The 11,336-nt window shown below is 36.5% G+C and overlaps 1 protein-coding gene across 1 annotated transcript in view; it reads left to right on the top strand.

Moving 5' to 3' along the window:
* The first annotated feature begins 5,834 nt into the window (after window positions 1–5,834).
* Window positions 5,835–11,336, top strand: part of LOC137399441 (tRNA (cytidine(32)/guanosine(34)-2'-O)-methyltransferase-like) — a 12,985-nt gene continuing 7,483 nt past the window's right edge. The window contains exons 1-6 of the mRNA XM_068085553.1: window positions 5,835–5,955; window positions 6,278–6,347; window positions 6,698–6,797; window positions 7,029–7,107; window positions 7,333–7,385; window positions 8,850–8,903. Coding sequence (XP_067941654.1) covers window positions 5,835–5,955; window positions 6,278–6,347; window positions 6,698–6,797; window positions 7,029–7,107; window positions 7,333–7,385; window positions 8,850–8,903 — 477 coding nt within the window. The remainder of the gene's footprint in view (window positions 5,956–6,277; window positions 6,348–6,697; window positions 6,798–7,028; window positions 7,108–7,332; window positions 7,386–8,849; window positions 8,904–11,336) is intronic.

Here is an 11,336-nt window from a genome sequence, read left to right as displayed (position 1 = left end):
AGCATTACCTAAAGGAATGCAAGCACGAGGGGTTCAAGTTAAAGACTCATCAAATGAGTTTGCGGTAACAAATGGAGATGGGCTAGGTAAACTACAATGTATAACTTGTGCGGACATTGCCCTTCTAGCACAAGCTAGAAATCGAATGCAATGAGTATGCCCATAAAATGAAATCTCAATTATAGAGGAAGAAGCAAAGGCACTCCACCAGGCCATAGACATAAATAACATGAAGACTTTTTACAATGAACTAAGGAGGTTTACGGGCATCTGAGAAAAGGAACAGCTCAAGATCTTGCCCAAGATAAGACTATAGTGTAAAAAAAAACGAAACATTGATGCTTTGCCCAACACTTTGACCAGCTTTTGCATAAGCCTGGAACTATAAATAAAAATGTACTTGAACAACTCCTTGCGATCACTGCAGACAAAAAGCTAGACAAGCCTGGAAACATTGTGGACTATGACTGCAAGAGAAGCTGAATAATGTGATGGTCTACATCTGGAAATCTGAGCTAGTACCCCAGAACTGGAAAGAGGCAAACATTGTCTCCGTCTTCAAAAATGCTGCACGAAGAAGTGTAACAATTATGTATCTCCTTTTTGTCCAAAGCAGGGAAGATCTTGGATCATCTTGGAAGATCTCCTTTCTATCATCTTCAATCGACTAAATAAGACATGTCATTGGGCCCTACTAGAGATTCTAAGTAAATTCCAAAAAACCAAAGCACCATAGACATGGTCTTCAGTTTTTGTCAAATCCAGAAGAAATGTACTGAGCAAAACTTGAAGCTGTACACTGTATTGATAAATTTTTACAAAAGCTGCGATACTGTTTCATGAGGCGGGCTCTTGAGGATATGGTGAAAATTTACATGCCCAGTAAAAGTAACCAACCTGATTAGAGCACTACTTGATCATGATGATGCAGGCATGAGTCGTTCAAGGTGAAGACTTGTCAAATGAGTTTGTGGTAACAAATGGAGTCAAGCATGGCTGTGTCTTAGCTCCCACAGTATTTTCTATCTACTTGGCTGCTATGCTTTGTGTAGCCTTCAAGGAGCCTTCAAGCCTTAGGAGATGTACTTACAGACAAGGCATGGTGCAGATCTTTTAAACATCTGCATTTTTAACGTTAGATCCTGTATTACCAAATACCTAGTTGGAGAAATACTATTAGCTGAGAACATTTGTCTGGTTGCTCACGCTGCCTCTAATGTCCAACTACTCATGGACAACTTCACAAAGGCTGCATTTCTGTTTAGGTTGAAAATCACTATAAAAGTGACAGAGCATATGTATCAACCAATAAAATCCCTCTTCCTCCTCCCGAATCCAAAGACATTTTCATCAGCCAAGAACCAATAGTTAAAGCCACACACTTCACCTACTTTGAAAGCACTGTAGCTAACACTTCGGAACATAAAAAGGAGCTCCAAGCAAGGATCAACAAAGCCAGTGCTGCCTTTGGCAAGCTCATGCAGAGACTAGAAAAACAAGCATGTGTCAATCAGGGTGAAGTGTGAAGTTTGTTACGTTTTATACTTACTCTAGGCTGTGGTTCTGTCACAGATCTTATCAAGCCCAGTTAAATAAAACACATGCGGTGATGATGAGTCACCTGAGGGTCATCGTGAACATCAAGTGGCAGGACAATATCACAAACAGATAATCATATAAGATAATCACCAGATTTCATAGACAAGTTAATGCCTTTTGTTGTTACTAAGGACTTTCAATTTTATAAACCCATTTTGCCAATAAATACCCATCTGATTTTGTTTTGTATTCTTTAGTTTTAGCAGGAATCACTAGTAGGAGCGGATGCTTTGATGGATGTACTGTAAAACCTCTGAGTGCCATGGCGCTGTATTTTTCAACCCTCTTTTATAATAGCGTTGTAGTACAGGCGACGTTTAAATAGAGGGTGATCCTGTATTTTTCGACTAGCTCTACTGATTATTGGATAGATAAATTCAACCCTTTTACGAGCTAAGCGATGCTAATGTCACCTATATTATCTACTCTCTTTTGGGCTGAGCAACATTAATGCTGTAGTTTTCAGCCTTTTTGTCAAACCATTTTTTATATACAGTAGACGCTCCCACAATGTAAACTATCCGTTCCGGGAACATTTACGTTATAGAGATTTTTCATTATTGGAACAGTAAAATACATGTAAATTGCCTAATCCGTTCCAAGATCTACCCAAACTCACCCCCATAGTTCTTCAAAAAGGAAAAAGCCTAGAATTTTTTTGTTTAATGAATCTACAGTAACTGCAGTAGTATTCGTTGGTATCGGGAACTTTGTTTGGCTTAAATGGTTTGTATTTAATTTTTCTTTCTTCACTTTCACTCGGTTTATATTCCATGATTAGGGTAAAATTACAATAAGTAAAGGGAAGTGCACATTTTTCATTGATTTTCCCCATTTTCTTTTAGACAGCAATTTCTCTTGTTCAATGAAAAATAATAATGATGTATGTCTAAAAAAAGCAAAGCAAGATTTATTTTTACTACGATAAGTGCAGCATCTGTCCGACATCTATCCATAGCTAGGATTTGAGATTTGAATGCAATATACCTTTCGACAAGACTACAGCTTGTGACATTCAGCTTGGTGTATCGACACTCAACACCAATCGAACGCTTTTAATTATTTCTGAATAGTTGCACGGCTACTTTTCTCTGTGCTTTATCGACGCACCTGACTATTTCACGGTGAGCTACAAGGTCAGGGTACAAGTATATATAGAGATAAACTTACATGCCGCTTTCTCTCCCTAGTGCCGCAAGAGAGAAATTGATATTTCAAGGCAATTTTGATATTATCGTTATTCAAGTCGAATTTGAGAACGTTCACCGATTTGGCACTATACATTATATGGAATTTTTACGTAACACAAAGCAAAAACTTCACATAAATTCTTTACGTTGTCTGAAATTTACGTTATAGAAGGTATATGTAATAGGAGTGTTTACTGACCTTGAAGTAGAAGACCGAGTTAAACCAGGAGGTACTTTGCATAAAACATTAGACGGATGCAGTTATTAATTATTTTGATGATGTTGCTTGCAAAGTTTTCAAGAAAAACCGTAAAGTTTTCAAGTTAAAGAACAGGCTTCAATACGCCATAACAATGGCTGCTATTACGTCGTACGGTGTTCCTAAAAAATATTCTCATCATTGATCAAAACGCTTCAAAACTGGTTGTAAACCACATTATGTACGAATCTGACGACAATGGATCTGATTTAGACCTTAGTGACTTCGAATCAAAGTGCAGTTCAGATGGTTGTTACATTCGATCTTCCCAGGTACACCATCACTAAAACCATGGCAATACTCCTACAACAAATAAATAATTGTTATTGATATAACCAATATTGATCAGTTTTTATTATGGGTTCATAAAAATCAAATATAATGAATGTCAAATTGGCGATCTAATAGAGGCGGCGTTCAATTAAAGGGTAGCACTGTATTTTTCATCTGTTCTCCTATAGTGGCGTGTTATTAGAAAAGGCATTCAAATAAAGTTGTCATTCAAATAGAGGTTTTTGGTGTATAATATTTTTGATGAATTTCTTTCTGCAACAGTCTAGTTGAATTTCAGCAATGATAAGTTGGGATTTTTACATACGGTATATGCTGATTGTTTCAATACACTTGCTGTAGATCATTTAATAGGTCCACCCTCACTCATCTTTATTTTAGGCCAAGTGTAAGTTTGATTTAGTACCTTGAAAACAGGTACTGCCAATAGTAAAATTGCATTCTTCAACCAGTACAGTTTGTGCTGCATCACTTGAAATATTTTTGTTGCATCCTAAGTTTCCTTTTAGTAATTATGGTAGAAGTATTTGCTGTAAGCAACTATTTTTAACTTGAAGAAGTTGTACCCGTATACCTATTGGAATCCTTTCCGATTTGTTGAGCAATGGCTTTTAACAATCAATTTAGTTTCTTTTAGATATACTAATATTTTGTAGTTGCTTTGAATGAAGAAATACAGTCAAACATTGATAACTCGCCCACGGATAGCTCGAACACATGGTTAACTCGAACGGTTTCTTTGGTCCGTTCCCACGTAATGATAAATTGCTATAGATAACTCGAACTCAACACTGTTAACTCGAACCGTTTTTTGCCCAACGGCTACCGAAACAGTTGTTGTCGCTTTAGAAAATCGCTTTATTCCAAGCCATAGAGGTAAACCTCAACTTTTCGTAATTCATAGGCGTCGTTATTACCACCATCGGCAAAATATTTTTGTCAACGACTTTTCTAAAGGTTTGGTGAAATTTGATTTATACCAAACATCCGCTTAGCGATCGCCTTTCGGAAGCAAGGTAAAGTGAGGTAATCTTTGCATAAACTTCAAGAAAAATCGGCAAAATTGATCGTGGGTAAAACGCTCAAAAGAAAAAGATGTCTTTTCTTTTGAGCATTTCAACAACGATCAAGATTCCATCTCAGATCTTGCACATTTTTATGTTTCTAAGTACTGATTCATGTTTAAAATATACATAAGCATACATGTATGACAGGCAATGAACCACATTCAAACATATACAGAGTGTGCTCATATAGCTTATATATATTTTCTTCTTTTTAGGCTCTGCCCATTTTTGCGTAAGAGCAAACAATGGGCAGAGCCTAAAAAGAAGGAAGTGTGGCTCTGCGACATTTTGCCAATGTCAATTTAAAAAACGTCCTGGCAATAACATCACCTCAAACAACAAACCAATCTCAAGTGATAGAAAAATCTCTATACTTTTTGATAAAAACGTTTTAAACTTTACATTAGAAGCATTTAATTTGAAACAAGCCATTTGTGCTTTTGATTGATATTATAGTTTGTATATGTACTTGTATCTACTAATAAATAAGTAAATACATGGACTTGTGACAGTGCTCTGATAACTTGAACGCTCTGATAATTCGAACACTTTCGCTCGGTCCTGTGAAGTTCGAATTATTCATGTTTGACTGTATTTTCACACTCTGAACTTTAATGATTGCAATATTATGGCTGGTGGTATCTAGGTGAGATATATTAGATGTAGTAAACAAATTATGGTGTGGGCACACAGTCTATAGTTTTACTGTTTTACTTTTATCCGGATTAGGGTTATTAATGTTCAAAACTGCTATAAGTTTATGATGGTATCCTCATGATTAAACCTTTGGGGTCATTAAAATGCGTGTACAATATTTTTGCCTAGATGCCCATATACTAGATGCCCATATAATATATGTATATAAACAACAGATTAATGATGTTTTGATGGTTGTTAAAGTCTCAAGATGTTTTACGTAATGTACCTATTCAAACATTTTTTTTATAAGCGCTCCATGATTTTTTGTTAGCTGGTGTAAATTATTTTTAACCATGATGCAATAGCTTAAACTTCAAAGCGTCTGTAAAAGTTTAACGTTTGCTCACATTCATGATATAAAATAAAAAATTGTCACTCCACTTTTTGCAATTTTTTAATATCATAATCATGTAATCTAAAACACAGCTAAGAAAAATATTTTACATATTATTAATATAAAAATATATTCACCAGTGAAGTTTTTATTTCTGTGGTTGAGATACTCCAAACCCAAATTTTATCCTGAAAATCTTTTTTGGCATTAATGACTTACAAGCATTATGTACATCTAAAGCTTTGGTTTGCCAAAATTTAATTTATTTAATTTAATATATTTTTTTGTATTTTAGGGCAAGCTGCTCTGGTCAATATGCCTTTTCTGATATCTAAACTGGTAACATAATAGGTTTAATGATTTGCAACTACATGCATCACTTTGTCTTTACAGTAATGGGTCGGTCATCCAAAGACAAGCGAGATATATATTATCGACTTGCTAAGGAAGATGGCTGGCGAGCTCGAAGTGCATTCAAGTTGATGCAAATCGATGAACAGTTTCAACTTCTGCAGGGTATGAAGTGGTCTCTTTGTTCTATTTTTTATAAAGCCTCGTCCTTTCCCCTAGTAACTCTATGGACAATGTTTTTATATTCAATTGAAAGGCTTTTTAGGTATCATTGAGAATCTTTTTAGGTATCATTGAGAATCTTTTTAGATATTTTGCCAAGTGATGACTTGTATTTATGGAAATTATCTTATCAATGGAAATTGTTTTATTGGTGAAAGTTGTCTTTTTGGTGGGGATTGTCTTATTGGCGAGTATTGTCTTATTGGCGGGGTTGTCTTGCTACCGAATAAATTTAATTCAGATTATGCCTTTATTATTTTCTCAGGTGTTTCTAAGGTGGTGGATTTGTGTGCAGCTCCAGGTAGTTGGAGCCAGTACCTGTCAAGGCAGTTGAGGTATGTTGGCATATTTTTTTGCCCTCCCTCCTAACAGTTGCTAGAATTATATGGCTCAACCATGCTAAGTTGTTATGAGCCAAAATTCATGTGTAGTGTTTGAACTAAACTTCTTTAAAATTAAACATTTTACTGAGTTAACACAAGCTCCATTGTTTGCATTTATTTTTTATTATATTTTACTACTATTATTACTATAATTAAATGATTATAGATTATTTTTTGCTTCTCAATGGTTTAATAACGGCATTGTTGGCTGAGTTTATTGAGGTTTTTCTGAGAATTGTAGCTTTATCACAGATGCCACATGTACTTGAACTAGTGCTATCGGTACATCATCTGTCTTACAGAACAGAAGAGTCTAGTAGTAAAGGTAAAATAGTAGCTGTTGATCTGCAGGCAATGGCTCCGATAGAAGGTGTCATACAGCTGCAGGGTGATATAACCAAGGTGAGAACAGTCCTTCTCGCTCATGATTAGAGCTGTCATGGTGGTTGGTGTATAGTTGATACAAGTTACTGTGGCAGTAAGGCCAGGATTTATGATAAACCGAAGTCACTAACTGATATATATTTCCAAAAGAATTAGATGCATGAGTAAAAATGATTGTTACAAATATCTATATAAAAGATAATCCAGTAGCCTTCGTAGGAGTCAACAGCGAATGAGATTCCTTTGTAGGAGTCAACAGCGAATGAGATTGTCTCTCACTTCTCTGGAGAAAAGGCTGACCTAGTTGTATGTGATGGAGCACCGGATGGTGAGTTGGCACTTGATCATTCTTGTTCTTTGATCAAAGCATAAATTCTTGATAATGACTAATAGCTTTTATGACTACCTATATGACCTTCACCTGCTGTATTATTAGTCTTTGTAGCTGTCAATCTGATGCTTGGTTTCAGTCTAAACTCGGTCATACTGGACAATGAAGTAGGTATGTCTGGAAGCACCCTTGCCATGTCTTATTCCATCGTGTATGTTGCAGTGACAGGACTACATGATGTAGATGAATACATTCAAGCCCAGCTTGTGTTAGCGGTCAGTATGCACTCTATTCCTAGTGCACTTCTATTCCTTTGTGTAGCACCTGGCTTCAATGGTCAGTCTATTTGAGCAACTGATATTGTTGCTCATGGTTAACCTACCTGTGTCCGTGATTGTCTCATTCTTTCAATGCTGTCCTTGCTACGTGCTTGCCTACGAGTGTGGCATCACCACTCAGTTTTTTTATAATGTCTCATTTCTTAAGTCCCATTTTCAGTTAATAAAGGCGAAAACTAGGAAAAAATATTGCACGTATTCTTGCAATGGAATTTTGGGAACAAAAGTGTTTTTAAACATGCCATTTACTTTCCTGTACATCTGCAAGTCTAATTCTGAATTCGTGGTTGGTGAATACCTTGGCTGCCGTTAGAGACTTTTTCAATTATGTGCATTCCACAGTTTCACATCTCGTTTTGACAAGTACCCAATGTGGTTATTAACTAGATAATGTGGTTAGTCGCTATATACTGCGGTTAGTAATTACATAATGTGGCTATTAACTACTAGATACCCTAGGACACTTATGTATTCGCCTCATCTAACTTTCGCGTTTTCTCGGAGTCATCCTCTCGCGAAAATTTCATGAGCGAAACTAAACTATCATAGCGAACGAGCAAAAACGCGGAATTAAATAGCTTTGTTCATTGATAGTCCAAGAAACAAATGGCAGCGAGCGATCAAATTGCATTATCGATCTCGGCCACACAATTCTACCTGCTGGTCACAATTACAAACATTTCCCAAATTGAAATTTTTTTTCTTACTGGTGAACCAAACCTGAGGAATCTAATTATGTTTGTTCCACTGCATTTATTTTCACATCACTATATTTTCGCACTCATCAGAGCTGCGAAATTAAGTTGCATCGAAATTTTACTCTGTATGGCTACTCACGAAACTAAATACTAGCGAAATATAGGTGTCCTAGGGTAATACAAACAACACATACAATAGGAATATAATGGTTAGTTCCGACACAGCTCCTAACTTTTGGAGTGCAACTCCGTGTATTTTGTTTAAAATGATTTAATGGCTAGTGAACAAATTTTTGTTATGGTGTTGTTCAATAGTAGATAAATTAGCTTACACATGTATCAGATCGTTCCCAGTTTGACTTCTCCTAATAGGTGTATCATCATTGGTATGCAATTGCTAATCAAAGGAATTACAAAAATATTTTTGCCAATATATGAAGTGTTACACATTTATGCTATTGAAGCAAAACAGGCTCAAATTATCTGATTTTATGTTGTCACACTAGACTGTTACACACCTTTCTTCTACAAATAAAATAGTTTGTGTAAACCTGTTGGGTTATGGATGTGATATAGCAGTCTTAAATTCTAGATAAGCTAACAGAATTTTTCCAGATGGGTTTTAAGTGTTCAGCGTTGATGCGAAGTAACACAGTGTAGACCTTGATGCAGAAGACTGTCATTTACACTTTGACTTCTGTAGGCACTGAATATCACTACACATGTGCTCAAAGAAGGCGGAGCTTTCGTCTGTAAGGTAAGCATTACAACTACAGTCATACCTCAACATACAAGCTTAATGCATTCTGAAACCTGCGGAATGCATTAAGACCAGAGAAATGCATTCTGCATTTCCTATATCAAATATCTAAGTAAAAATTAATTGGTTAGCATGCTGGGAAAAAACACTTCAACAGGATATTATGGGAAAAAGACATGTTTTAATGATTTTTATTCACTAAATGCGATAAAAAAGTAACAAATATCTACATAGTTGTTATGATCTGTAATAAAATGCAACATCACTATGCACACTACTTTATGGAATTTTTACCTTCGAGACAGACATTGTGGATAACGGCTGTCTGAGAGAGACTTGCGAGCAACACACTCGGTACACTAAACTTTCTATGACCCTACGTAATAGAAACTTTGAATTTAACATGACTGAATTTAGCTTACTAAACACACTGAAAACTAAATTTTAATCTCTCACTAAACTTACTTTAATTTTGTCATCTTATTTTTTTAAGTATTTGTTTCCGATTAGCCGCATTTTGCCTCGCGTTCACTATAACTTTTAGCCAACCTTATAAAAACCTTATAAACCTTGAACTTTATAATAACTTTTTTTAAACTGACTTGAGAAAGACCGAGCGTTGCTGTTCTCAAAAGCGGCCTCTCGCATACTTGACTACGAGGGGCGATCGTAAAGTTCCAGGAATTGTCTCAGTACACAAAAACCGTTGATTGTAATTACCTAATTTAAACTGTCCCCTTCAAAGTAATCGCCTAAGCTTGCTATGCACTTGCCCCATCTGTGTTTCCACTCATCCATGCAATGCTGGAAATCACTTTCCGTGAGGCTTCGGTGTTGTCTCGTCACATTTTCTTGAATAATTGGTATGTCGTCACATCTTTCACCTTTCATTGTCAATTTGATTTTGGGAATAGGTAGAAGTCACATGGCGCTAAATCAGGTGAATAAGGAGGATGGTTAAGCACAGTCACCTTATTTTTTGCCAAATACTGACGTACCATCAATGAGGTGTGAGCCAGAGCATTGTCATGGTGTAGGTACCAGTCACCTGAGAGCCACAAATCTCGACGTTTCCTTTTGATACTGTCTCTAAGTCTTATCAGAATGTCTTTGTACTCATGCTGATTCACAGTTTGACCATGTGGCAGAAATTCAGAGTGTACCATACCTCTGATGTCGAAAAACGTTATCAGCAGTGTTTTTACATTTGAGCGGGATATTCTAGCCTTTTTAGGCCTAGGAGAGCTAGGGGATATCCATTGAGAACTTTGTGATTTGGTCTCTGGGTCATATCCATAGACCCAACTTTCATCCCCAGTCACAACTTTTGAAAGAAAGTCAGGATCTTGCGCTAAAGCACCTTTCAGTTCAATACAACAGCCAACTCTTTTTTCTTTTTGGTCGTCAGTGAGCAGTTTGCGTACCATCTTTGCAGAGATCCTTCTCATGCCTAAATCTTCAGTGATAATAAGATGACATGTGCCATAAGAAAGCCCACTTTCTGCTGATATTTCACGTATAGTCAATCGCCTATCTCCCATCACCTGCTGCCTCACAAGGTCTGTGACAGTTGTGGTCCTTGAAGTTGCCGGTCTGCCCATGCGGTCATCATCTTTAATACTTGTTCCTCCCTCTCTAAATCTTTTGTGCCATTCATAACAGGCTGTTTTCTTAAGGGCAGAGTCTCCATAAGCTGTCCGTAACATTTGGATTGTCTCAGCACCGGACTTTCCAAGTTTTACACAAAACTTTACACAAACACGTTGCTCTTCTACATCATTCATTTTAGAAAAATCCGACGAACGATAAAAAATGACCTTGACATTGCCTACTATAACTTCACTGCGCGTGCTCTTACAGGCGTAAATCTTTGGTTATTGGGAAAATCCGTGCCGCTTAGCAACATGGAACAATCAAAACAACTGCACGTGGTCTTATATTTGACTACGAAAACGATTCCGGGAACTTTATGATCACTCCTCGTATATACTGGTCATCGAGAACTGGCTTGTATGCCCATATGCCAAAGATTACTCATATTTCAAGAAGGAAACTTGCTTGAAAGTGAGCTCGTATCTCGAGTTTCTCACATGTTGGGTTACTCGTGTAGAGGTATGACTGTACAGTACTTCCTTTGTTGGTTTACTGTGACCGTCTTAAACAGTGAAGAGGGTTCTAGCTAGCATGATATTGTGCCTAGCATATAACTGCTTAATATATGGCTTGAAATAAGCAAACAAAAATGCATGTGGTGTGATCATATCTGTACAGATTGTTATCTTCAACAATTAAAAAGGAAATGTTCAGAATTGAGCCTATATGATCATTCAAAAACAATGTTACAGCTGATTTTTTTACATATTTTAAATTAGTACAAAATGACGATTTTGTACCAATTTGGTGTTATCATGTCTGTACAGATTGTTATCG

This window comes from Watersipora subatra, chromosome 7, assembly GCF_963576615.1.
Source record: "Watersipora subatra chromosome 7, tzWatSuba1.1, whole genome shotgun sequence".
Taxonomy (NCBI): Eukaryota; Metazoa; Bryozoa; class Gymnolaemata; order Cheilostomatida; family Watersiporidae; genus Watersipora; species Watersipora subatra.
This window is presented reverse-complemented; position numbering and strand designations above follow the sequence as displayed.